The 27,966-nt window shown below is 40.2% G+C and overlaps 3 protein-coding genes and 1 non-coding gene across 7 annotated transcripts; 2 read left to right on the top strand and 2 right to left on the bottom strand.

Moving 5' to 3' along the window:
- The first annotated feature begins 80 nt into the window (after positions 1–80).
- LOC115689724 (cysteine synthase) lies at positions 81–6,911 on the top strand. Its single transcript, XM_030615867.2, has 10 exons — positions 81–420; positions 1,337–1,446; positions 1,755–1,812; positions 2,316–2,579; positions 3,710–3,847; positions 4,050–4,101; positions 4,195–4,274; positions 5,043–5,102; positions 5,680–5,760; positions 6,545–6,911. Exons 1-10 carry the CDS (start codon positions 148–150, stop codon positions 6,635–6,637), a joined length of 1,209 nt encoding a protein of 402 aa, XP_030471727.2. The 5' UTR covers positions 81–147; the 3' UTR covers positions 6,638–6,911.
- A 1,092-nt stretch (positions 6,912–8,003) lies between these two features.
- LOC115689776 (small nucleolar RNA snoR86) lies at positions 8,004–8,137 on the top strand. Its single transcript, XR_004006745.1, has one exon. It is a non-coding gene; the product is annotated as a small nucleolar RNA snoR86 (small nucleolar RNA).
- A 1,201-nt stretch (positions 8,138–9,338) lies between these two features.
- On the bottom strand, positions 9,339–14,071 carry LOC115689737 (stearoyl-[acyl-carrier-protein] 9-desaturase, chloroplastic-like). Its single transcript, XM_030615885.2, has 3 exons — positions 13,757–14,071; positions 10,865–11,369; positions 9,339–10,242 (listed from the first exon to the last, which is right to left on the bottom strand). Exons 1-3 carry the CDS (start codon positions 13,900–13,902, stop codon positions 9,682–9,684), a joined length of 1,212 nt encoding a protein of 403 aa, XP_030471745.2. The 5' UTR covers positions 13,903–14,071; the 3' UTR covers positions 9,339–9,681.
- Positions 14,072–18,827: 4,756 nt separating this feature from the next.
- On the bottom strand, positions 18,828–24,485 carry LOC115689734 (protein IQ-DOMAIN 14). Of its 4 annotated transcripts, XM_056305429.1 has the most exons (7): positions 24,178–24,485; positions 23,587–23,619; positions 22,706–22,803; positions 21,924–22,460; positions 21,046–21,279; positions 20,471–20,602; positions 18,828–19,787 (listed from the first exon to the last, which is right to left on the bottom strand). In XM_056305429.1, exons 3-7 carry the CDS (start codon positions 22,778–22,780, stop codon positions 19,074–19,076), a joined length of 1,692 nt encoding a protein of 563 aa, XP_056161404.1. In that variant the 5' UTR covers positions 22,781–22,803; positions 23,587–23,619; positions 24,178–24,485; the 3' UTR covers positions 18,828–19,073. The 4 variants fall into 4 exon arrangements, with proteins under 4 accessions (XP_056161404.1, XP_056161403.1, XP_056161405.1 ...); XM_056305428.1 differs by lacking the exon at positions 23,587–23,619 and having other exon boundaries at positions 24,179–24,482; XM_056305430.1 differs by lacking the exons at positions 23,587–23,619; positions 24,178–24,485 and adding an exon at positions 23,675–23,801 and having other exon boundaries at positions 22,706–22,798.
- Positions 24,486–27,966: the final 3,481 nt, after the last annotated feature.

The raw sequence follows: 27,966 nt of genomic DNA, 5'->3' as shown, positions 1-27,966 counted from the left end.
GAAAAGAAGATCGGTCAACGACATTATTGACGTCATCGTCGTCAAGATCGTTAAAACATGGAGAGAAAAAAGTACATTCACTGCGTGCCCCCTCCACTGAAGAAGGCGGCCAAAATCCTCTCCGTGTGAACACCTCCATCGGCGAAAATGGCAGCTCCTTCGTCTCTGGCGATCAATTCCTTGACCACTCCTCCTTCCTCTTCGCCTGCGGTGTGCTCTTCCAGGTGCGAGCTCCCCGTCTCCCAATCCGGAACCTTGAAGCTGCGCCGGAGCGGGCTCCCCGCTTCCCGGAGGCTGAAGAGGTCGGTCGGCAACTTCTCGACTTCTTCTTCCTCGGGATTCGCTGTGGCGTGTAAGGCGGTTTCGGTGAAGCCACAGACGGAGATTGAGGGCCTGAACATTGCCGAGGATGTTACTCAGGTACCCACAAGTCGACAGCGCGGTCACCCGCAACTTCTTTTTGTTTTTGTTTTTAGTTTTTGTGGAATGAGATGGTGGAGTCGTGTCGTTTCGATCGCCCGATGCGCGTTGTTTGGAGATTTGCTCTGCGATTCCAGCTTGTCGTTCTCGGCGGAAGTGCGTTGGGAGGGAGGGTGAGTGTTGAGTGATACGGCGTGGCTGTGGAGAACTGTGAGGTCAAGTATCACGCGATGTTGGATTTTCGGAGAGTCTCCGTTTTACCGTAGTGATGAAGTGGAGGAAAATTGCTGAGGCTTTATGTTTTGCAAGTAATCCGGTAGATTGCAGTGTTGGGCATTAGACTGCTTAGGATCGTATTGTGGAGTTCTTCTGTATCTGTTGAATTAGGAGAGGTGGAAGTAATTGCAAATGAATGTTGTGAGATGGAGTAATTTATCGTTGTTCTGGGAAGATTCTGCTCAGCGCTTTCCTCACTGCACAGATGTGTGTCTCCTTTAAAGTGTATTACGCGTAAATTTGCGCTTGATCAATCGGTAGCGGGCTGGAGATTATTACACTCTTTCTTTCTTGGTTGCTACACTCAAATTGGGAGGATAGTGGAAATCATCCGTTGTTTGTTAGAATTGGCATGGTACATGAATTTTTCCGTGCATTTTAATCTAAGCCTAATGGATATTGGAAGGAAGTGGAGCTCTTGGGGGAGTTTTTTGTTCTTTTCTGTATTTTATATCTTTGCTGTCTGCTTCAATGATAATTTTTTTTTATCTTTTTCATAATTTCAAGTTCTTTATCTTTCTCTGTTTGGTTAAGACTTTAGAAGATTCTACTCTTACTCCATCTCTATCGCTCGTGTTTGTACGATAAATAAATTCGTCTTTTCAAATGACTTTGCTTGACTGGTTGGCTCGTGGCGCAGCTCATTGGCAGAACACCAATGGTTTACTTGAATAATATGGTTAAGGGATGTGTTGCCAATATAGCTGCCAAGCTCGAGATCATGGAACCCTGTTGCAGTGTTAAGGACAGGTACGGGATCTGAACTTGCTTCTCTAGCGTGTTTGTTTAAAAAAGCCTTCAAGAACAGGGTGATTCCAATATAGAGAATCTATTACCGATATTTTCTGTGTATTTGCCACTCCATATGGCACAATAGGAAGAGGCATTATTTGTTAACTTTCTTGTTTTTACTGTTCTACCTTATTGCGCTGGACCATCTAACGCCCATATAATTTACACCCAAATGTGTTTTCTGTATTTGACATGTATCTTTTCTATGTGGAAAAACTTCAGCAATTGACTGCTAAAATCATTGGATTTCTGGTGTCTGTTTTCAGGATTGGTTACAGTATGATTGCTGATGCTGAGCGAAAAGGGCTCATTACACCTGGAAAGGTAACGGATGGCATATGCAACTTAGTCATGTGCCCACTTGTTAGAGAAGCAATATTGATGTTTATCATTCACTTAGGAATATTATTTTCAAAAGGAAGCTTGGCCTTGATTGATGAACTAACTGACTTTGCTTTCAAGCATTTTTTTTGGCATATATTTCCCTGTTACGGAAAGGTCCGGATTCAGTTTTAGCTATTTGCTTGAAACTCCTGCTATCAAATAGTTTAAAAGCTTGGTGATGGCCTGCTTTGCAGTGATGGTGTCTTTCTATGAAAGTCCACTCCATACTTGCCATATTTGTAACTCACCTTTTTTTTTCAAAGACAATCTAGCAGCTGGTCTGATGTTTTAGATAGGGTCATCACACATTTTATTTTCTCCCGTAGGAATACATTTGGTCTGTCGTGTTGCCAAGATAGGAACGAACCATAAATTTGCTATTTTGTTGTGCTAAATATTCCCTATTTATCTTGTCAAACACTTTGTGTTCCTCTTTTGCTCAGAGTATTCTAGTAGAACCAACCAGTGGGAACACAGGCATTGGTCTGGCATTTATAGCTGCTTCAAAAGGATATAAACTGATTTTGACAATGCCTGCATCAATGAGTATGGAACGAAGGGTTCTGTTGAAAGCATTTGGAGCTGAACTTGTTTTAACTGATGCGGCTAAGGGAATGAAAGGTGCTGTTCAAAAAGCTGAAGAGATATTGAATAGCACGCCCGGTGCCTACATGCTTCAACAGTTTGACAACCCTGCAAATCCAAAGGTATGTTTGGCTTGCTGCTTTTTCTTGTTAGACCTCAATTTATGTTTGTCTTATCTTTCTAAATAAATAGGCCTCATCATGGGCCTGGGTGCCCACCAAGCCCTCTAATTTTGAAGCACAATTTGGGCAAGCAGTTTCCCTCCTAAGCTGGGGCAAGCCCATTCACGTCCATTAAGGCCCAATAATTTTCTGAAGTAAAATTGTTTTTTCTCATTATGGGTAAGCCTGGGTGAGGATTTTTCTTTTACCCAACCCACGCCCACCTATGCGCCCTTTTATCAAATCCTAAATCTAGGTGGGAATATTTTCGATAAAAAATAGGGAAGTTTTAATGAAAAATTCACCTGGTATGCAAACTAAATTCGACCAAACAACTCAACCATAACTCAGTAAATAAGTCTAATCATGACTGTGAGAGCAATCTCCCTCCCTGTTCCGTTTCAAGGAACTTCTCATTTGCGTCAGATTCGCGTCTAATCCAGGCAACTTCTCTCTAGATCAACAGAGAATTTCTTGTCAAAAACTGAAGCTCAAAGTGCTGTGACCAACAAGGAACTTTAGTTGGATGTTTTGAGCAATTGATCTAGGCATCAGAAAAATTGCAGTGTCCCTGATGTGATGCCTCCAATGTGAAAATTTAAGGGGGACAGAAATCAGTGCCCATGAGAATCAGCAAGGCGCAAATTGAGAGTTTCATTCATTTTGGTGGTTTGGCCATGGTGAATTGGTTGATGATGAGTGCATGTCGTAGTGGTGACTAGTGTTCGAAATATTGTGGTCCAGTTTCCATCTTTGGGAGGAAGTGTAATGACTGAGAGAGATTACCTTTTGCTGATCGTAAAATGTCGTTGCATTGAAGTGTAGGAACTAATTGGAATGTATATATATTTTTTTTTTTTGCTTCTATTCTCAATATAATCCCCTGTTTGCTAAGCATTTTATTCTATGAAGGTAATTGCCAAATAAGTGAATTTTTCTGCACCTTTTTAACTGAGCATGTATTCTGTTGGCTTTTTCCTGAAACGAATAGAGGAGCATCTAGCTCATTATATTTCTGTTAGTGTCATGTGGTTGAGAATGCATAAATTTATTTTTTCTGCTATTCTGGTTGTGGGAGCGATTTCCTGCAGATACACTATGAGACAACTGGTCCCGAGATCTGGGAAGACACAAGAGGCAAGGTGGACATTTTTATTGCTGGTATTGGTACAGGAGGAACCATAACCGGGGTTGGACGGTTCCTTAAACAAAAAAATCCCAAAATAAAGGTGATAATTTTTAAGCAGAGCACTTACCCTACCTAACGCCATGTGTAAATTACTTTTCATTTCCTTATCCATAACCATTAGCATGCTATCGTGTAAATTCGACATACAATTTACATTAACTTACATGAGAAAGCTGTGGATTTCAGACGATTTTTCTCATTGATTTTCTTTACTGCTCTGCATTTGGCTCTGTTTGTGGCAGGTAATAGGAGTGGAACCTTTAGAAAGCAACATTCTATCTGGTGGCAAGCCTGGTAAAAATTCTTCAGCAAATAGAGATAATTGGACCACTTTAATGAAACTTATCGTCAACGTTCTAAGACTACTATATTTTTTCTTTTACGCAGGTCCTCACAAAATTCAGGGGATTGGAGCTGGTTTTGTGCCAAAAAATCTGGATCAAGAATTGGTTGATGAAGTCATTGAGGTGCGAGCCTTACCAGTTTTGTTATGCCTCTGGACAGGATCCATTATTTGCATGTGCATGTTTGCATAAGAGGTTATGTGGTCAACATAAACCTTTGATGGAGTTGTAGCTATTTGGTGACCATGATTATGGACCGTTTTCTTGATCCTTACGCCCTGCTTAACAGTGTTTCTGCATTTATTCAATTCAGATGACATGTTAATTAAGTCTCTCGTTAAAACTTGTGAGTTCGTAACTTTAACCACATCAATCTCACAAACTGACAGTCTAATTAGGATTGATAGCTCCCCTCGCAAACTGCTATTACGTCCTTTGGATTTCTGAAATTGAGGATACAAATATAAACCTAGTTGTATTGGCTTATTCTAGAGAAGAATATTTTACTTTCTTACATGGACTTGTGATTGTAGATATAGCTTGCACACGTAGTGCTTACTTTATTTTACTAATTGTTTTTAAGGCAGCATTTTTCTTTGTATTTTCAAAAAAGAACTCACATTCCCATTTAACATTGTGAGTGGCTCCAAAGCTATCTTCCAAGTGTAGTCTGGCCTGAATAAGCAAACTGGCGGAGCCTGCACCTTTTTATGTCATTTTCTCGACAAGTGGATTTATTTTCCGCATTTCTAGGCTATGATCTAATTTACTACCATGATGTAGTGGTGAAGCCGGATCCATTTAGATTAACATGTATACATTTGGATTTTGTTGCAGTAGTGGGATAAAAAGTGTATGATGTAAAAGTTAATTCTGACTTTTTCTGGGCAGATATCCAGTGATGAAGCTGTTGAGACTGCAAAGCAAGTAGCTCTTCAGGAAGGCTTATTGGTCAGTGCTCTGTGATTTTTTATTGTCTGAATTAGATGTATGCACTAGTAAAGTGTCATTTGTTATAAGCGAACATTTCTGGCTAGTGCAGTCTAAAGTTATCTGCTGTATGTTAACGGTGAACTTGACTTCTGCATATGGAATTCAATGGACACACTTAGCACAGAAAGTTCATAATGACATGCAGCCACAGTTGATACGTTAGTTTAAGTTCTGGAGACTGAACAATGGGATTGACAATGCCGTTACTATGGTTTATGAATATTTGGGTATAGTTTGGTTGTAATGTCATCTTTCAAATTCATGTACCTTTCATGTTTCAGCGTGTATTTTGATGATTTGAACATCTTCTTCTCCTATTGATGACTTTTAGCATTTGGATGCTTTGTGTCCTATTTTCATTTAGCATTGGAAAAATAAATTGATGGTTAGGTTAGGTTCGAAGCTTTACATCCTATGCTTTTACACATCTTTCCCTTTAAACGTTTGAGTTGCATCTCTCCAATTGGAGCTAATTATTTCAGGTGCTCTAAAGCCTGTGTGTAATTTATCATTTTTTACTCTGATATGTAACCAGGTTGGCATTTCTTCTGGGGCTGCCGCTGCCGCTGCAATGATGGTTGCAAAGAGACCAGAAAATGCCGGCAAACTCATTGCAGTACGTCTCTTTTGAATGAGACTTGCTTCTCGACATTGGTTATGGATTTAACATGTTGAAGAATTCTGTCATTATGGAGATGGTTGTCGTCAGAATGGATTTAGCAACTGTAACTAACGAAAGCTTAATGAGTAGTTATGAAATGTTCTTTGGTAGATGTTTATCTGAATCACAGTTCATAGGTGATCAAGACTCTAACCATCTTTTGTTTTTAGGTAGTTAAGTTGGATTAGCTGTTGCCCGTCCTTTGAAAGTGATTAACGTTCTGACGTGTTAACTAGTTATGGCCATCACTTATGGACATTAAGCATCCTCAATTTCTTTCTTTTAACCCTTTTTTTTTTTTGGTCGATTGCTTTTAACCCTTTGCAATGTGTCTTTTCCTCCCTTGCAGAGGGACAGCTAAAGAAGACCTCATGTTGAGAAAATCTTGGTTTTGCTCAATACTCTTTAACAATTTCAATTTTTCCTCCAAAGCTTGCCATTGTTGATTGAAAATCTATGCAAAACCTCCTTTTTGAATGCCATAACAGGCAGGACTCAAGCCAGTACCTTGTCTCTACTTGGAGCATTCATTCTGGTTTCTTAGGCTTATATTAAAGCTGATTGGTGTTTACTTTAGCATTGGAGCTCCCTGCTGGGTTTTACACCGGAAATGTAACAAGATAGGGAGCTATGAAAGCGTGCTAAATATACAATATTACTTTCTCTTAATTTGTTCACCTCACTGTTTATGCTTTTCATACCTATTACTTAATGCGTTCGTATATGTCAACATTTGCAGGTTGTGTTCCCCAGCTTCGGTGAACGATACCTCTCCTCTGTTCTTTTCCAGTCAATCCGAGAAGAGTGCGAGAAGATGCAGCCTGAACCATGAAAATTCCGTGAATGATTTATGGAGATTAGAGAGCAGCATTGCCTGCTGATATACTCTAGTGTATACATATACATCTTGCCTTTCACCATCCTTCTCTCGTTACTCGTTCTACCATTTGGATTCTATGTGGTCTGCTCTCTTGTATTTGCGATTGACCGCGACAATCTTGTACTTTTGTAATTGAGGGCTTTAAGGCCAAAAGCTTGTTTGCTTTTGCCGGCCGGCAGAACTTTTTCACTCAATTACAGCCCCAAGCTAGCCGAGCTTCCGTTTCTTTCTTGAAAGCTGTCATCTGACCACTGTCTATCCAATTTCTCTGTCGAAATGCTGCCTATTTGGCAACTGATGTGGCGCCGAAATGTCCTTTTCCCTTACATGAATTTGGGTCCATCCCCCAACCGCCAATGACGGTTGGCCCAAGTGCCTGAGGTACCGGACATGCCCCGGACATGCCCGTCAAATGTCAATGTAGATCAACCAATTCAGAGAGAGAATATTCAGATCGATAACCAAAACATATTGATTCTAAATATCTAGCTACCTTGTTTTATCGAGTAAAATTTTGTCACTTTTTACATTTGACATGAAAAAAGAAATTGTACGTTTAAATGTTAGACTAGATGATATGGAGACAAAGTATACCACACGATGTAATTGAATTAAGGGATAAGTGCACTAGAAATTCTAAAACTCATCATAAAAGTTCAATTGAGTTTTAAAACTTTCAAAAAGTGCAATCGTGTCATAAAACTTATTACGAAAGTATAATTGTATCCTCAAAATTTTCAAAAAGCACAATCAAGTCCTAAAACTTGTCAATTATGTGCAATTCAGTTCTACAACTTATTAAAATTTTTAGTTTGTCAAGTTGAACAGCGATAATGAACCCAGAAAATGCATTTTCGAAGATGGTAAGAATCTCTTGCAATCCGTCACTAAAGACACCACAAAGGCACACACGGGATAGGGATAGGGATATTGGGCCCGCTCCAAAGTCTATGGATTCACCTGCAAACTCCCAAGAAGAAAAAAAAAGAAAAAAAACTTTAACTCCGAGTCTCGAGGGCAAATCAATCATTTCAATAGGAAATTAGGGTTTATCGCCTCCCCCGCCCGCCTATATATACCACCGCTCGCTTCCCCTTAGTCGTCATCACCTCAGGGAATAGCTCTTCGCAGGCGCAGCGCTTGCCTCAGGCTCGTTCTTCTCCATCGTCTCTCTCTCTGTTATGGTGTTTCGGCGAATCTATCGTGTCTGTTCGATCGTCTTCTTTAAGCTTTACCTTTTCAACTCTTCTTTAGTTTTCTTTTCTTTCGATCCCTCAAATATGTGAAATTCTGCGATGGGAGAGAAAGCCAATTTGCAGAGCAAGGGCGTCGATTTTACGAAACGATGGCGCGAATTGCATTGAAGGTTGGCGATATCATAAATCCGCGATTCTCCGTGCCTATCAAATCTCTTTTCGGTTTTGATGATGGCCTCGAACAAGTCGCTACATTTTTTCCTCCCCTCTTCGTTTTCTCTCTCCATTTCTTTGCTTTTTTTGTTTTCTCATCTTGTTTGGTCAATCGGAACCGGTTCAGAAGCCTATTTTTTGGGTTAAATTTCAAAGCTTGTAAACGTTTTTTGTGTTGAAAAGTTCTGACGATGAAATTTGGAATGTGAAATAGTGGAATTAAATGTGAAGTGCGAGAAGGAATCACTTGGAAATCTTTGGACAAAAAAACTAGATTTGACGTGGGAACATAGCAAAAATCATGCTTTATCTTAGGTTGGTTGGAAGGATGCCAGTTCCTTTTCACTTCCCGACCAACCTATTCAAATTTCACATATTTCTGTAGCAACTTTAGGGAAAGATCGAGAGAGATGTAGAAGGAATATTGAAAAAGTTCTAATTTATCTTCGAATCGACCATCTGCGTTGGTTGAGTTTTTCCACTGGCCATCATAGTTTTTTTGGTGAATATGGTCGGATTAGATGTTGGAAGAAGAAAGCGCGAAACTATAGCGGGCTTGAAAGACGATCAAGAGTCTGTGTGAAGGATGGGGAAAACTTTGAGCAGTTCCATGTTCGATCCGAATTTCATCCCTTGAACCTTACATAGCCTTCACCAGAGTTCAATCAAAAGACGTATCTTGAACTTGGAAGAAGATTTTGGGTAAATTCATCAGCCGATGCGATTAAGGGCGGCGATTAACTAGAACCTCATATTATAAATTCATCATGATTGAAGTGGTCTAGATCAAAGCATCATAAAGCAAAGATGTATGAGATAATATTGATGCTATTTTACTTCGAAGGGTTGTTTCGGCTTGTGAAACTCATGAAGACTAAGACCCAACACCCCCTCTTATGACAAACCCCTTAAGAAAGGGAGAATTGGGATTACGGGTTGGATGTTGTTGGATGTCTAATTTCATTACTGAGAAAGAGGATATGGGAAAGAGGATCGAAACATGCCACTAAAGGACCATGAAGGACCCTACTGAGACAAAAATACTATCAAGAACAAAGATACATGCCACTGAAGGATGACAGATCTTGTTTTACCCTGACATCTCCCATCACAGCTCGATAGTGTTGGTAGAGTTCACAATATACCAAAGGCAAATCTCTGACATGTAGCAGTAGCCGGGGCTCGTTGCAAGATTAACCCCCGGTATCTTCAGCTTACCGGCAAAAAAATTTTCACATCACAAGTACAAAAATCTCGGAAGTTCCCGTTATTAAATTTTATCATATGATCAAAATCGGCACAGATTGATCTGTTACGCACACGACTAAATGGAATTTCCTGAAGAAAAGAGAACATAACACAACATGATATCGAAAACTACAGCTGCCGGCACAGCTAAATTATCTCTCTTACCTACGAGAGAAATATGACCGTTTCTACATCTAGCACGGTGCTCCCAGACTTCTCCCAAAATGGCTTGCGGTGATTGTGACGACGCATGACACTCCAACAGGTTCTGTTTATAATTCTATAATGACGAGATCGGAAGAGAGCGAAACTGGAACTTGTGGCGGTCACATGCCCACTCTAGAGCTTCAGTTTTCTATCAAAAATCCAGCTGAACGGAACGATCGAACCTTCCTTTGCCCTTCCCTGAGCTCTCTCTTCCAGTCTTCTAATTCTTGGAGGCAGAGTGCAGACATATTCTTGGGCTTTCCGTCCCTCCGCAGAAAGCCCAGTTAGCTCCTCCACCTTCCATCTGCCCACCAAGAACTCCAAAATATCGGCATAATCTTTTGCCGTATAAACTCCAAGCCGTTGTGCAACAGCCGAAAAGTGCTCAAAAAGATTGTCGTCACGACCATCGAACATCAAATGGGCCGGCATAGAAATCTTCTTCCTCATCATGTCGGCAAAAGCGGAGACGGTTCCATTTGGATCGATGTCAAACAGCTTTTCCACTATCTTGGTGTAGGCAGTCTCATGGCGCTTCTCATCAGAGGCAATCGTTCCACATATTTGAGCCAATTTCACGTCCCCATGCTCCTTGGCAAGCCTCGCAGTGTTCCCATGAGAAATAAACGTTGCCCTTTCTTGGAACGAAGTATAGATAAAGCCAAGATAAGGATTGTTCTCTGTTCTAGGATCCTATAATTCATGGTAAAAAGATATTGTTATAAAATTTTCAGGTGAAATTACAAGTATATATGAAGAAAGTACTAGAAACAGTAACTCCTACTAATAAAGAGTCGGAATTGAATCCACAGAAACCCACAGCAGTGCATGGCTGAAGTGTGCAGCACGGGCATGGTCTAACGGGGAAGGACAGATATGGGGCGGTCTATGCCATTAAAGAATAAAAGGGACTGCCCTTGGATTTGGGAGACTGAAAGTGTTTTGTGTACAAACCTAAAACACTTGAAAGGAAACGGTCCGACACGTCTAGTAATAATCAATAACCGTGTCATACCAGCCTAAATGCTAGGATCCCGTGACTAGAGACATCTAATGCACATCGACACAATCTAGCAATACTCACATGATGGTATTTCATCTAGCACTGTATTGTGGAACATTTTCTAACCAGTTACAGATGCATTTAGCATAGTGCCTTTCCACTGCACATCAGACTCTGAATCTAATGAACATGAATGCTTGATTAGGGGCGTTGGTACTAAGCACAGGCAAGCAGTTGCAAATAATTTCGGAATTCTCAACTTAACAAAATCATTATCAAGATGAGTCTCGAATTATGTAATTAGGATCTCACCATTCCTGACCCGATCAAATACTGGATTGTCTTCTCGATTTGCCTCATGTCTACTCGTCCGGATAGGTAAAGGTACTTGTTAAGGAGATCTCCGTGTCTGTTTTCCTCGGCAGTCCATGCCCTTGTCCAAATCGCCCAAGGCGTAAGGCTTGCACCTGTTTCATCTCTAACCCCATCCAAAGTATTAAGCATTGTCTGGTAAGTAGGAAGGGCTTCTTCGGTGACCATATCTCCAACCAAAACCACAAAATAATCGTCAGGAATTTCCTTTGCCCTCTCCCTCAGTTCCCTTACTTGTTCTTCAAATCCATCAGAGGCGGGATCTGGTAGAAAATCCTGTGCCTGCCAACACTTCTCAACTGGTTTCAGGTGAACCAAGATGTTTTTGTCAGCCCAATCCTCCATTGACTTAAATATTTCAATCTTTTGGGGTGGCAGGGAATGTGTTACTTGAACATGCACTTCCCTAGGAGGCATAAATGGCTTCTTGCTATTTTCCACCTCCCTACCACAAAAAACAACATGCATTCTGTTTTAAATAATCCAAATCAAATCAATGTATAATCTCATGATAACCAGACAAGGAAAGCATTCATTTATTGTAGGCTCTAGCATGTTAGCGTCACGCATAACATACGGTGTGAAGTTCTTGGTTTACTACAAGTCAGTTTTTGCTACAGCTGCATCATTTTTGGAGATGAGACCGATGGAGGAAGTTTCTCTCTGCTGATGATATTGCATGTTGTGTTGTATATGTCATATTAGTTCAATCAGTACTCAAAGGGGCTTGAAAGGGAAACTCAAACTGAGCAGCAAAGAGCTTTATGTTTCTTGGGTTTAAATATGATGGACTGAATTGGCAATAGAAATTTTACTTGCTTATTGAAATAGTTCTTGGTTTGTTGGTATTCAATAAGTAAGAGTACAGAGACAAAAAGAAGCTCAGCCTATTTGGTGAATCATGTTACAGTAGCTATCATACCGACCAAACCAAGCAAAAGGAAAAGAAAAGCATATTAATCAAGCAACAGAGTTCATCTAGGGTATAGAGTGCATACTGCCACAAAAAGAAAAGGTTGAATGGAAAACACAACCAGATTTTCATTGCGACATAACACTTCCTCCAAGCGCAAGCCAAGAGAGTAAGGTCAAAGATGCACGATCTTGGATACGATAGATGAATAAGAAACATAAATCCAAGGACCAACATTTTGTGTGACAAAGTGACGTTCCATAAAATAATATACTTTGAGAGGAAGAACTCCAGATGGACCTCATGAAGGTCGATACAAAAATTTCAAAAGCCCTCAGTAAACAATAGTAAATTTACATGTAATGTTTTTGTGAACAGTTCAAGCGATCAATATCCAACAACGAGCCCATCTGTCAACTTAGGTGGGCTCCTGCTATGCGGCATCAAGCAAAATGTTCGTGCATCAGTAAAATGTCAATGAGAACAAACAAGAAATAAGAACAAAGCCTCACTATCTAGCTGATAGTCACTTTAAGGCAACCATAACTCAAAGCGTTCAATTTGTTTCAGCATACGTCCTATTGGATATTGAAGGAAAAAAGACCTCAACATGACTAGGATCTGAAGGTGACTAGAAGTCAAATGTACACCAGCTAAAAAAAACACGAAAAGGACTTAATAAGAAGAGAACCAATCTAGAAAAGTACGAGCTACTTTCACCAACTGGAACAGTATGCTTTAGAAAAGACTAGATTACTTTGTGATACAAGTTTGGCCAAAGAAAAAATAGAAAAAAGAACGTCACATTGACAAGAACGGCAGCAACTTGTATAGACTTTCACGTGATGCGGACCAAGTAAAGGGACAATGAATATAACACAAGCCTCATTGTCCATTGAACAAGTCCAAACAGCTGGATTACTTGTCTTGGCATGGGAACAAAAATTTTGTCGGTAGGTTCTAAACTCTGAAGGAGTCATTGGCAAAATCATTAGCACAAAGAAACAACAGATGGAAGTCCATGCACCCATTCTGCAAATCAAACGATCTTTGATAAAAACACCAGAAAATAATACTAATGAGTCATCCTTCATGCAAAAGAAAATCTAGACCAGTGTCATCTAACAGTATCTTTTTGAGCGATATGAAACAGGAAGCATCAAACAAAATAGATGAAATATCGTAAGCTTGTGATAAATATCCCACCTACCCCCACCAAAGACCAACTGGATACGACAAACCAGGCATGCATCTTTATTCACGATTCATACATAGTAAAGACGGTTTCTTTCGTCAAAGCTGAGTCATCCCCGACCACAAATTTGAGAGAAAGAAAACATCTGAAAAAAGATAAATTCTTTCTGCGTCGATTCAAATGATTCTACCTTGGCCGAGGATATTGACGAGAAAAGCAAAATCGGGCTAACACGCTGCACTAATTTCATCTCTCTCTCTCTCTGATCTTTCCTTTTGTCCGGTTGAGAAGCAGAACAGCCAACGCTATTAAGATGATACGTTTGCGTGGTGCCAAAATTAAATGAGGGGGACTTGAATTGCATTGCGAAGCTATTGACACCACGCAATTCCCCTTACAAAATCATGCAACATTTCGATCAGACGAGGGAAGGACGTCCAGAACATCATCAACCCATTCGAGACTCCAAACGCCTCATCAAATTCAGACAAGACATCGACACTCGCAATTCAACATCGAATACGAAAATCCACACGCGCGCGCGCGCGCGCTGATTTGCTGAGCTCGGACGCGGAAATGAAAGTGCCGGCGAGAAAAGCCATTCCGATTGCCAAGAAAACAGGGGAGGTCACACCTCGGAGAAGCGCAAAGACGTCATTCTCGCAAACCAAATGGAAACGGGCGGATCCCGAGGCGGAACGGGGCTCGAGAACGAAGGACGGACCTGGAATCGGAGCGGAGAGTGGAGGCCATGAAGAACCTGGGAGATCTGAGGCCGACGTTGGCCACCGGAGGCATTGCGAACGACGCCAGCTTCCGCGACGGCGACGCCGCGGCCGCCGCGACGTGAGGATTCAGCTTCAGAGCCATTGCCTGTATCGCCGGTCCCCCCTCGCTTCCGATCCTCCTCCTTCCTCCTCCCTCCTTCCTCCGCCGCCTAGCTCGTCGTCTTCCCTCTCGGGCGGCCCTTCGCAGTCGTCCCTCCTCGCGCTTCGGCTTCGGTTTCTCCGACGGAGAGAGAGAGATGGAGAGAGATGGAGAGGGAGACAGACAGGCAGTGGCGCACTCCTTTAATGTTGGTCGCACAACGTTTGGCGGTGGCGACAAAAGCAGATGGGGGAGGGAAAATTGCCCTTTTCCGTGGCGTGGCGCCGATATTACGAGGTTGCCACCGTGATCTTGATTATGGCGGTTTTAGTGCCCTAATCTCGCGTTGCATGTGTCGGTTTTGAGCCATCGGCGTGCGATAAACAAAGTATCACGCCAACATATAAATAATCGATCGATACAATGATGACGGCGATACCGAGGATACAAGGTCGTGCGGCTGCAAAGGATATTTGCTTCGGTCACGGGAAAGATGATACCATCAGTCACTGAACTTTTGGGCCAACGTGCAATTTCATCCCACGGCTTTTAATTTATTTAATGTCGTCCTTAGACTTTTTAATTTGTTCCGTGTGATCATTAAATTTTTAGTACATATTCAATTCAGTACCCGAACTATATGAAAATGTTGAATGCTGTCGCTGAATTTGAATTAATGGAAAGATAACATTAGATATTTTCATATGATTCAGGGACTAGATTGAATGGACCATATTAAATAAATTAAAAAGTTCAAGAACCATATTGAACAAATCAAAAGTTGAGAGACGACATCACACATTGGACCAAAATGCATGAACTACTTATGTAACTATCCCTTTATATATAGGTAAAAGGGCAGTGATCGGCGACCGATGCAACTGCCCCTCGGAACATTATCATGGAATTTTTACATGTTCCGTTTAAGTCATAACTACCCAGGTCCGCCCATGAGTGTACGAGTCTCTCATCGTAGCTCTATTAGTGTCTCGGGTAGTTAGGAAATCTCTCCACATGAAATAGGAAATTGCCCCGAGGCTTGTCTAGAGATCCCGCTCATGACGAGCCATGAATAAAGAGGCTCGGCAGTGGAATCTTGTGTTTAGAAACGACGTCGCCACAAGATAATCCGAATGAAATGGCAAATTTTAAAAAGTGGGTTTGGTGAGAAATATTTTGGACAACTGTTAAATTATGTCTTCGTTTTTTTAATCATGTTAATTTCGACTAAATAATAATATAAGATATTCGGGAGCTTGGGTGTCATATCATATGACTCATATGTCAATCGATACTTTGGCGTGATCTCGAAGGCATTAAATTGCGAGAAAAAGTGGAGTGGTCCTTTTGAGAGAGAAAATGTTGTCCTCGAGATCCCCTCCTAAAAGGGTAGCATAGAAAAGGCGCTCGTACGCCGTTGCTGTTTGGATAGGTGGACAAGTACACGCCTAAACTCATTGCCAAACAAGGGGGGGGGGGTGGAGTTTCCCCCTACTTGGCACCCTCCCTTCCTTGCATGCATGCCACTCAATCTCTCCCCCGCTTTCTCCTCCCTCCCTCTTCTCGGGGCCGCCGATCACATGTCAAGAAACGGTGGAGACCCGCTCCGATGTCTAGTCCCACCATAAATCGCGACCTTTTTCAATGAATTTTTTTTAGAAGTGAGCCATTCCGGATTCCATACAGGTTCCACCGGGTATCTACACCCTATCCATGGGAACATGTTCCTCATTTTTTGAAACTTGAAACCTATCCTGTCACAAGTTCTATGGTCGGTTCCAAGGTCTATCCAGATTCTATCTGTATTATTAATTGAACAATTACAGTGAATCATCATATTTAAAGATCACCACTTGCTGCTACGATCCACTGATTACAACTTATATTTAGAAACATGAAGAATATGAAACATTAACAAGTCAAAAAATGAAAGCTCAAATTAGTGGTTTTAGATTATACACTCATCTTCTAACGCCATGGAACACAAAAGGATCACGCGAAGATATAGACAAAAAAAAAATACAAAAAACTTGTTTAAGGTTTCAGGTTTCAAACCTAGAACTTGGAACTTACCCATTGAAACAGGTGAAACCTAGAACTTACCCTGCATACCTTGGAATCTGTAACCTACAAGTTCCTATTTTAGATTCTACCATGAAATTATGCTTACCTCTAATTTTTTTTACTATAATTGGCTCTGTCAGTCTCTATTACTGAGATATATTTTTATCATACAATAGTATAAATTAAACTGTGGAGAATTGGTGATTGAAAGGTAACAATAAGGCGATTCCTTCTATTAAAAATGCGGGAATAAGTGCATTGGAAGTACTAAAACTTGTCATAAAAGTGCAATTAAGTCCCAAAACTTTCAAAAAGTGCAATTAAGTCCTAAAACTGGCCACAAAGTGCAATTGAGTCTTAAAACTTTAAAAAAGTGCAATCAAGTCTTAAAACTTGTTAAGTTAGTCCAATTAAGTTCTTCTTTTGATTACACTTTTTAAAATTTTTAGGACTCAATTGCACTTTCACAACAAGTTTTATGATTCAATTGCACTTTTTGAAAGTTTTAGGACTTGATTGCACTTTCATGACAAATTTTAGGACTTGATTGCATTTTTTGAAAATTTTAGAACTCAATTGTACTTTCGTGATAAGTTTTAGGACTTCTAACACCCTTATCCCTAAAAATGCTTGCCATATGAAAATTCAGATCTTTGTCATTGTATAATTATTTCATAAATAGTTTCAAAAATTAAGAAAATGAAAAAAAAATCAAATAGTTTTCAGGTGCTAAATGCTAGCAGAAAGATGGGCTAGACCTTAGTTATGATGATTGTTGGGTCAGGCTCAACTAACACATGGCCCAGCTTAGTCTCCAATTCCTTCAAAGCTGTCATGGCTTGGCTGAATTTTGTGAAAAAATCACATCACTTGCCATCATTCTCGTTATTGAAGGTTTTTGGCTACTTAGGCATGGAATGCATTCCGGAATAAAAATTCTGTTCCGGAATGCATTCCGGAACAGAATAGCGTTTGTTAAAAAATTTCCGGAATGCATTCTGGAGCGATTTTTGCATTCTAAAATAAAAATGCGTTTGTTAAAAATACTTGATTCCGTAATCGTTTTGATTCCGAATGCATTTTGATTCCTGAATGAGTTTTTGACAAGAAAAGAGAAGCTACTTTTGTAGCTTCTTGATTCGAAATGCATTCTCCCTATTTTCTCACAAATTTTTTTTTCGAAAATGCATAAAAATTAAAAAATTCTAGAAAAATTCATAAAAATTTCCAGAAAATAAAAAAGTCGATTTCAGAAAATATGAAATTTGGTGAATTTTTTTGTAAAAATAAAAAAAAATCAAAAAATTTCAAAACTTCACAAAATGGCTTAAAATACCCGCATACTTTTCAAATAAATTTAAATTTTTTGAGTGCCCAAAAACATAAAAATAATAAAAAATAAAAATTTTCAAAACTTCACAAACTGGCTTAAAATACCTAGCCATCCACTTTGATTGAAATTTAAATTTTTGAGGTGCCCAAAAAATAAAAATAAATAAAAAATTTCAAAACTTCACGTAATGGCTTAGAATATCTTGTACACCCACCTTGAGTAAAATTTAAATTTTTTGAGGTGCCCAAAAAAATAAAAAAATAAAAATATTCAAAACTTCACAAAATGGCTTAGAATACCTATGGCCACCCACTTTGAGTGAAATTTAAATTTTTTAGGTGCCCAAAAAAATTAAAAAAATAACAAATTTCAAAACTTTACTGGAATGACTTATAATACATATGCACCACCCACTTTGAGTAAAATTTAAATTTTTTAGGTGCAAAAAAATCAACAAATCAAAAGCATTTACGTCCAAAATCAATTTCGGAGACTACCATGGCTTGGTTGAATTTTGTGAAAAAATCACATCACTTGCCATCATTCTCGTCATTGAAGGTTTTTGGCTACTTATTTAAAGATGTTTTCCAACTCCTAAAATCTATATTTGACCCAAAAAAAAAAGCTCCTAAAATCTATTGAAGAGTAATTCAATCGATCGAAGTATTTCTCATCGTTGTAAAACCTATGATGTGCTTCTTGAAAGTCAGTTTTGTATAGAGATGATAGTTGTGACTTTCGAGGCGTCGCCATTCTTGGATCCTACCGAGCAGTAGAAAAGAGCAGAATCATCTCAAAAAGCAAAAATCGATGTTGCACATGACATACAGACACTCAAACCTTAGAGTAAACTATGCATCGATGCCACGCATGTGTGTGAGTGCCACGATTAAATTTGTCAAAATGGGTTATAAATCATTCCTTAACCCATATTTGATGGGCAAAGTGGTTAAATAAGTTAGTTATATTCAGTAAATAGATCATAAATAAATTTTCAAATGATAAAACTCAAAATAATATGAGTGTTAAATGAATTCACAATTTATTGATCTAAATCTCTATGACTCTCTCTTGCCTTCACTCGATCTCATACACGCTCGCTCGCTCCGCGTTCTCACCTCAATTTGAGTACAAATTTTCCTAGATTGAGTTATATATGGAAGTGTTTTAGCCATATATATTGGGTCAAGTCGGCTGGTCGGATATGAGTTGTGTCTAATATAGATCACTAAATTTATATTACATGGAAACGGATTAAAACGGATTAAAACGGATTAAATCAAGTTGAATCGGACCATTTTTGGCTCAATCCAATCTACTCATTTGACGGGTCTATCCATGATCCAAGCTTGTTTGGGACAAGTCATGCCCCATATGCACCATATCAGTCTTGACAGGACTCTTTAAATCGTACGCAGCAGAGTTTGGTGTGTATGAAGATGATAGAAAACCGATCATTCTTGGCTGTAGTCTCATAATACACACAAGAAATAAACTGCCCAGATTAATATGCACAGTACAAGGAAACCCATTGTAAAGTAAATACAATACATAGAATAATCTCAAACCACCCCTTATCAACCTAAAGATATCAGTGTGCAACAAGCCTCTCTCAGAATCAGATACATACAACATCATGATTTCCTAATTGTCTCCTTGCTACCAATCAATGTTTTGTCACTCAGTAACACTAATACACTCAGAACGCGAAAGTGAAAGATTAAAAAGGGACACCACCGCAAAGAAAGGAAAAAAGTAAGATTATGTCGAAGAAGAATCACACGAATCTGTTAAATGGCTTCCTTCCGACCACGGAAGACGCGGTCGAATCCACGCTCATGTTCCCGACGGACTGCCGGTCATGATGATCATTACTCGAGGCATTTTGAGAGCCAATGCCCTTGTTCCAAGCAAAAGTTGATCCGATTCCTCTCGTTAAAGGGTAAGAGAGACGCCTGCTAGATTCACTGCTAGGAGTACCCGGACGCCTTTCTTTAGGATTGCTGCTAGCTCTCGCCTTTGCTCTGGCAGAGACAGTTGGAGTCATGTAGTTTGGGACCAAAAATGGCGGGCAACTAGTGAGGCTTTCGTCATCCCTCATCGGCAAACCGAAGGGAGATACAGGTTCACCAGCTCTCGGTATTGAATACTGGCTTATGCTCGGACTGCTGGCCCTTGGTGTTCTCGTCGGTGTCACCCGTCCTCGCTTCGATGACATCACCATCATTGATCTTGATGATCTTGGTGTGGAGGCGTCAAAGTTATCCGACCCAAATGTCTGAAGCTTGTGGTTGATAGAGAGAATCCTTGGACTCGGCTTTAGCTCGGAGTTTCGCCTCGGTGGTGTGAGGCGGAAACTCTTCACGGATTGGTTTTCGGCCGGATTTGACAAGGGAAGCTGCCGTTCTATCCAGTTCCACCACCAAGGAAATACGCCAGATTGGATGTCTGCCAGAGATGTTTGAGCCGTTCTAGGATTAGCTCTCGATAACTGCAGACACAAGGGTCAACAAACAGCATAGTGAATAAACCGAGATCACAAATTCTGCTAGAGAAGAAATGACCTGAACTCCAATTATTTGATTATTTATGAACCGATGCTTTCTCACAAGAATCATTAACTCTCACGCAGATCAACATGGTGATTTCTAGATAACATAATGCAATCTTGATTTGCATTTCATTGTCCAAACTCCGCAAGAGGCATAAAGCTATTTTCCGCAGAAATAAAAAGGGCTTTCAAGTTTTCACTCTGCCAGCAGCATTGGCAGTTGTCATGGGTGCCTCTATGGTAGTTTGAACTTGAAAGCTCCAGCAAACACATTTATAGCAGCACACAGAATATGCTAAATGGTTGATCTGATAAATCTGAGATCACTCTAGCACCGTAGTTTTCACTGTCATGAAAGGAGAATACAATATGTTTAGAAAGTTATAACCCAAACTAGACATTTCATTGTACGTATGCAGTCTAAAGGGGATTTCCCTTGTCCTAATCGTCGCATAATCAAGAAAATCCGATGGCGTCAAGAGGAGGATTCAGCTATTCCCATTCCTAAGAACTATGCAATGTGCAGGCCTGACAAAATAGATGTCCTTCAAGGACCTATGGTTTGCAGAGGGTAAGCTGAGACTTCTTCAGACAAAGCAGAGAAAATTGTCAAATGAGTGTACCTGATGAGAGTATGCGTAAGCCCTTGCTCTTTCTCTCTTGATGGCTGCCTCTGCCTTCCTTTGCAGCCTCGCCTCTCTTTCCTCCTTTGTGTGCGCGGTATCGTCCCAGTACTCTCTGTTACCTGCCTCAGACTGTACCAACACTCGAACTAATTAATGAAGATCCCATTTAGGAAAAGAAACCTGAAAGTCAAAGTTCATGTCGAAAGATTCTGATTATGGAGGAATGGCTTTAGTTAACATTGAGGGGTTGGAGTTGAAAATGTCATGTCAGGAGATCGGTGCCATATTCCTTAGCAAAGAACATTGCCAATGGACTTCAGAATTGGATATGGAAAAACCGGAGCTACCAAACCTAGTCTTATTCGTTCTTCTCTTTACTTAATTCGCAAGACATCTATTAAAGTCAACTGGTAACAAATCAAAACATCCACCATTCAAATTCAACCTATCCAGCATTTCCCAGTGCGAAAAGTTGATAGTGATAGCCTCGTCTAGCATTGGAAAATGGATTCTCAGAGCACAAGACCATAAAACTCTCTGATCCTGAAATGTTGAAGCCTCACGATACTTACCGCTAAGCTCCATTTGCCGCAGGTGCTTTCCACTTCCTTGTCGTTCTTGTACTGAGCTTGATTACGTGCTTGGTTTTCTAACCTCTGAATCCTCCAAGATCGAATCTGTGACTGAACTCGCACAGAGAGATGCATATACTTTGAGGCATTCGTCGTTTGTCGCCTGACATTCTGCCCTCTTATGACTCCTTGAAGTCTTACCAAGCCTCTTAGAGCTCTGAAGCTTCTTCTTGCCTTCATTAAAAGGACAAAATTACATCAAATGGCTACTTGGGTTGGCAAAAGAATGTCGAAATCAAACAAACTCTAACGCTAACACCAACTCCCGGCAAGCTAAGTGTAGAAACTAGGCCTAATTTCAGCAACAAAAACTTCAAAAAAGAAAGTGGTTGTATGAAAAATATATCAGAAGTTGTAAATATCTATCCACATGGTTTCTATAAATCGACAACGCTGCAATTCACATTGCTTCTCTTGTAACTAAGTCATGTATATAGCTGAGCTGAAGCCCTCATAAAAGAAAGCTAATAAAATTTCGACCCCAGTAGGCATGTCGATGACAACAAATAATCGAGTAAAAGGAGTTGCAACTCAGAGGCTTCTCAGCCATCTGCAGATCTTTTGGCACTTTGATCTGGGGATCTTTGGCAATTCATATTTAGTGCGGTTCCATGTTTCACTCAATAAAACAGTGTCCTAAAGCAATCTATTCTTTTATTACATCATGTTAGAGCCCCTTCTGTCTTCCCACCCCAACAAGCAAGCAAGCATACTGAACACATCCACGCAAGCAAGTGCATGCACATGTGCATAAGCACAGAGTATTTCCCTTATAAATACTTTTTAAATCGACCAACTAGAAACAATCAGATCCTCACCATATACCCTCTGAAGGCAGCTTGAATCCTAGTAGCTGAAGCATGCTGGAAAGTTATGCTCGGTTCTGGTCGGACAATGACTTCCTTCTGGTGATTAAGGCTCCTGGAGGAAGTACCTCTGGAAGAAGCAACCCTGGGAGATGTGGCTCTTGGTGAAGCAGCTCGAGGCGAAGCAAATCTTTGGGAGGCAGATCTAGGTGAAACAACTCTTGGCGAAGCAGCTCTCGGTGATGCTACCTCTGGCGAAGAGGCTCTAGGCGAAGTGGCTCTCGGAGAAACAACTCTAGGAGAAGCAACCCTTTGAGACAGATTGCTCGTCGAAGCTACTAGAGAAGGCACAATCAATGGCGTTTGCGGTTGCTCTGGAGGCGTGGGAGGCCGAAATAGAATATTGTGCTCTCTTTCAGCATCTCCCAGTATCTTCTCGATGCTGCTCGGCTCTCTGAAGAGTGGAATCTTGAATGACTTCCTCTCTCCATTCTTCAGTTGTCCTGGCCCCTTTTTCTTCTTCCCTTTCGATTCTTTTTCTCGTGTGTCCTGAAAATTTATGCCGAAACTGAAGCTGTCACTTAAAGAACACAAACTCCTCTAGAAGCTATAAGCTGCTTTAGGAGACACCATGTTCATCATTCAAGAGTTGAGCTGGAAAGCAGAAACTCAATAAACTGCACAATCATGCAAAAGGTTGCAAAGTGCATCATGTCTTTCCTTCTCTCTGTGAATTGAAAAACGAGAATTTTCGCATGCTCACGTTTTAGAACACTGAAATCAATAAGACTTACATTGGTCGGTTTCTCCTTGGAGCTGGCTACGAAAATCCTTTTGATAGCAGCAAACCAACTCCCTCTCTTCCCCATGTCAGTCACATTACTATTCTTCCCGGAGATGAGAATTAAAGTGAAAATTAGAAAAGACGTTTGCGTAGTTCTAGAATCAAATGATGTATAACATATATCCACTTCATGGGGCAAGGCAAATCATCTTCCCAGTAAAACAAGCAAACATTAACTAGTTTCTCAGAAACATCAACCAGAACAATAACAGTCTAATTTCTATCTCAGATATGTGAGGGGTTGGCTATTGTTCTTGTATTAACAGAAGAACATAGGATCAGAAAGTGCTTCCATGACAATAAAAGCATATTAAGACGAATCTTCAAGAAAAATAGAAGCCAGTCATCATATTTCACAAACATAAATTGATGAGCAGTTAACAGCAAAAGAGGTTGCAACTCACAAGGCTAACAGCGCTCGGTTTGTAGCAGTTAACAGTAAAAGAGGCTGCAATCACAAGGCTAACAGCGCTCGGGATGTGACAAGCTAAAGTCGACTTTTTGCCAGAGAGTCTTAACGGATACAGAATTAGAAGCGAAACAAAACACAGAACAGAATTTCACCCTTATTGTTCAGAAGTTTTATGCTCAAAAGGGCAAAAAAAATCAACGGGAGGAAAAATCCTAGAGGCCAAAAACTAGAGTAGAAATGATATCGGAACCGGCATCTGTTGATGAATGGTTACACAAAGGCAGTCCTTATGAGCTAGATCGGCAAAATGAAGACAAGTACACGCTGCCAAGCCAGAGTATCCGCTTAGATACTTGTGGAAGTGGTGTTAATACAATATTAAAGCAAATGAAATGTCATGAAAAGAAAAATATTTCACCAGTTTTGTACGCTTCCTCAGTCTACAGCGGTCTCTGCATACAGAAGAAGGATTTCCAAAATTACCCCCCCAAATATCAAGCAAAATACCAACCTTAATTCTCAGAGAATCCAAACATCCTCTGTTCTAGCGAGAGAGAGAGAGAGAGAGAGAGAGAGTACTGGGTTATTTATGTGCTTGATGATGAGTTGTGGAAGGAGTGAATTATTCTAGACGAATGAAAGGGACATTAATTGCTCTCTGAAAGGTATCCAAAGAACACAAGAAATTGACAAAAACCGTCTCAAAACCCAACAAAGAAAACAACAGAGCGCTGGGTCTGTCAAGAACACCAATCCCACAAATTATCTGATGTTGACCAGCTAAAAAGAAGATGCTTGTGTCCGGCTAAACCAACAATTCAAGAACATGAACGGATTTCTTGACAACTGAGCTAATTATATGCCAACCCATGAAGATATCTGGCACAATTCTGCATGTGAGACTAAAATATCTTCACACCCAAGAGCCCAAAAGCGAAAAGGAGAAAGAAGAAGCGGAGAGAGACAAATTCGCAGAGCAGCATCAGCTCGTGTTCTTGTTTCTGTTTTACCTTGCGTTGGACCTTGTTGTTGAGCTTCTCTATCTTCCAGAAACACCTCCAAAAAGCTGCTGCAACTGCAAGAACGAGGAGGAACAGGATCTCCCTCTCTCTCTCTCTCTCTCTCTCCCCCCCCTCTCTCTCTCTGTAACGCACGCCCTGTTAATATTTGCCTGATGGACTCTTTCCTGAGCTCATTTGTTTACGCCGAACCCATATTCCCTTTCGAGTCCGGCGCCTTCCCTTTTGCGCCTGCTTGCTTGTATCAATTTACTTCTCCTTCCTATTCCTTTCACTCTGTTCCGTGCGGTGAAATCCCTCCACACACGTCGGGGTCCACGTATCCGACGGCCGATATCACCCTTGTACCGTCCAACCTATAGCCTCACACCGTGCACCTCACATACAGTTTGGATCAAACGACGGACCCAAAAAGACCAGGGGCGCCGCGGTCGTCCCGGACCGTTCGATACCCGATGTAAATTTCCGCGAATATATGCACTTTACATGCTCAAAATTGCATCTTTTTTAATGGGTTTTGGCTCACTAATTGTCATGGAAGAGAGCACGAGGTTGGAGAATTGGTCACTCCAAGAGGTGGCCAACTTCAACGACCATATCAAAGTGGGGATATGATTATGGGAGAGGAGACTTTGTTAATGAGGAGAGAGCAAGACAAAGGAAGGCAAACCCCCACTCATGGAAACGGTTAGGTTGGTGGCACCCCTGTTAACAACCCTTTTCTTTTATTTCATTTTTAATTCATTTTTATTTTATTTTATTATTAAATTTTTATTTTATTTTAATATTACAAATTTATTTATTTATTTATATTCCCGTTTGGATTGGTGATGGAGATGAAGCCACTTTTTGACAAATATTCTCTCTCTCCCGCTCTCCCTCTTTCTTTCTCTCTCTCTCTCTCTTTTCTTGCCCCACTTTTTACTGCCACGCTGCTCTCATGGCGCGTCCACTCCACGCTCTTTTCAATGGAAATTTGTAAAAGACCAAGGGCACGAATAATAACTATTTTGTTGCTTTATTTTTTCGTTCTCAGAAATAAGTTAGGAACATAAATCCGTTTGATAATATAATTTCATTTTTTCATTTTCGGGATAAATTTTTAGCCCAGAAATAGATTTTGAATAGAAATGAGAAGTAAAAATTTTCTACTTTTTTTGTTTCTGAAACAAAAACATAAATAATAATTCTTCTCAGAGCTCACCCTCACCGCCCCCGCCGCCCGTAAGCGCTACTTTCTGCTTAGAAACTCATCCAGGGAATAGAAATTGAAAAATCTATTTCTGGTCAGAAATTGAGCTCAGGAATAAAATGGTTATCATTCGCGCCTAATTCAAGCCCGAATAAAAGATATTCATTATTTACATGAGAATATTATATTGTAATGAAGAATTGGTAAAAATTTGCGGTGCATGTCAATTGGGCTCCCGATGTCATCGCCCGTTGAAAATTCACGGTAAGACGGCACGTTCTTAATAATGACCTTAGATCAAATCAACTATGGCATATAATAAACATTGGGACACATATAGGTATGGATTTTTTTCAATATTATAAGCAACGGAGACAAATGGCAAGCCCTAATTTATTGCAATTTGCACTACCGGTAGGAATGAAATGAATACAAACGCATGATTAGGATGGTGTACCCTAATTAACTCAGCCAACTTGCAACCAATCAAATGCTTGTTGAGTGGCCTAATCTATAAGCACAAAATGAGTTCTCTCTACCTTCTACGTAATGCAATGCTCATATTGAGTGAAGCTGAGACTTTTAGAGTATAATTTGTATTCTCTAAGGAATTGATCTATAAAGTTGATATATTGAGCGATGTAACATTATATAGACATTTAAATCGGTGAATTGCTTCCGGCCTTCCATCACTCGATTATCTAATCTCGTATTCATTGAGAGTGTGCAGATATTGCTCATCCCGGCTAACATCATGCTCCGAATACTCCCATACCCATGTGGATTGAAAAGTGGGGCTTCGTGTTAGTGGGGTCAAAATGCGAGTTATTCAAAATGGACGATACAATTGGTTCGTGGGAACAAGCGTGAGGGTTTTTGTGTTGGGAATGTAATGATGAGATTATTATCGTTTTAGAAGATCTCTAAAGGCGAAGTTGGTCTCCCGCGCAGAAATTGATCGGGAAGTGATGTTGTTCTCCTAATAATTAGGGCCGTGCAACTAATCCAGCTCTACTTGGGAATCGAATCGAATCAGCAATGGAAATAGGTCTACGAACCGGTACTGTGCGAATAGGTTCCGGATAGGAGTGCCGAAACCAGCGATTAGAACATGTTTTATGAAATTGAAAGACGATGATTTATCTTTCTTGAAAAGATCTAACTTTCCTATTGCTTTATATTTGTATTTGTTTTGTATCAATATTTTACTTTAAACCATTTTGTTGCTCATACTATATTGCCATAACTGTTATTTGTCTCGGTTTTTTATAAAATGAAGTAGCAAAAAAAGAAACTAGTTTGCACGTAGACCTTGAAACTGGACCAGAAAAACAAGGTAAGTTTCATGGCAAACATGATAGGTTTCGGGTTCCAAAAACTAGAAATCAGTTCTAACAAGGTCGGTTCCATACTAACCCTGCAAGCGATCATCCTTACTTATATTTATCGTGACAGGTCAAAACCGGTTGTTATGTTGAAGAGATCTACATGTCTCAGTCGAGGAAATGTACGGTTAAGTTAAATTAAGCGTGGTACGATCAATTACGAGGATGCAGTTCACTATACCATCCTTGGAAAGGATCCATCGAGGGAAAGCTAACATAGTCTTCTGACTCACGAGGCACTACGCGGGCTCGTCCTCGGCCAGGTTGCTTTCGACCCATGACACTAAGCTTGGAAGTGGAAACATAACCAACCAAATAAAGGAGAAAAAAACACACTTTGGTCAACTATGTCGTCGGTCTAATGCATTTCCTTTTGACTTTTGAGATGTCAAATAACTTTGGACCAACCACAAATTGTCATTTTTTGAGCAAAGCCCCTTCGTTTTGTAATCTTCTTTTAGGCGGTCCTTTTCTTTTTTTTCCCTTTTTCCAAATGTTTGACCCGGTTTCAGTTCACAACGTTAGACCCGAGACAAGAATTAAAGACGCTGTCAAATTTGAAGCCAACCGCAAACCCCACGTTCGGGAGTCAAATTGAACACATACGTCCTCTTACGTGGTAATAACGCGCTTTCAATTCATTCGTGCCGTGGACTACTGTGAAATCACGATTGATATATAGCTAATTTCGTGTAGGCTCCGAAAGCCTCTATCTAGAAGTCTATAATAGGGACCATCAATTTCGGGATTGACACGAAACCGACAATGTCATGAATTGTGGAATTGGGAATCGACTAGACTGTAACCCGGCGATCAGTTGCCAATTTTTTTTTTTTTTTTTTGTGGAATTGTATTGAAAGTCTTAAAACTTATCATCAAAATGCGATTGAATTTTAAAACTTTCCAAAAGTGCATTTAAATCCTAAAACTTGTCACAAAGTACAATTGAGTCCTAAAACTTTCAAAAAGTGCAATCAAGTCCTAAAACTTATCAAATTAGTCCAATTAAGTTTTCTCTTTTGATTGCACTTTTTAAAAGTTTTAGGACTCGATTGCACTTTCGCAACAAGTTTTAGGACTCGTTTACATTTTTTGAAAATTTTGGAACTTGATTTCTTTCTTCTTCTTCTTCTTCTTCTTTTTTCAAGGGAATGGAACATTGGAACTTAACAAGGGATTGGAAAGAACATTGTTTTTAAACTC

The sequence above is a fragment of the Syzygium oleosum genome, unplaced genomic scaffold (assembly GCF_021117445.2).
Source record: "Syzygium oleosum isolate NSW1041296 unplaced genomic scaffold, Sole_v2.1 Sole_v2.37, whole genome shotgun sequence".
Classification (NCBI taxonomy): Eukaryota; Viridiplantae; Streptophyta; class Magnoliopsida; order Myrtales; family Myrtaceae; genus Syzygium; species Syzygium oleosum.
Note: the sequence above shows the minus strand (reverse complement) of the source record. Positions and strands in the feature narration are given on the sequence as shown.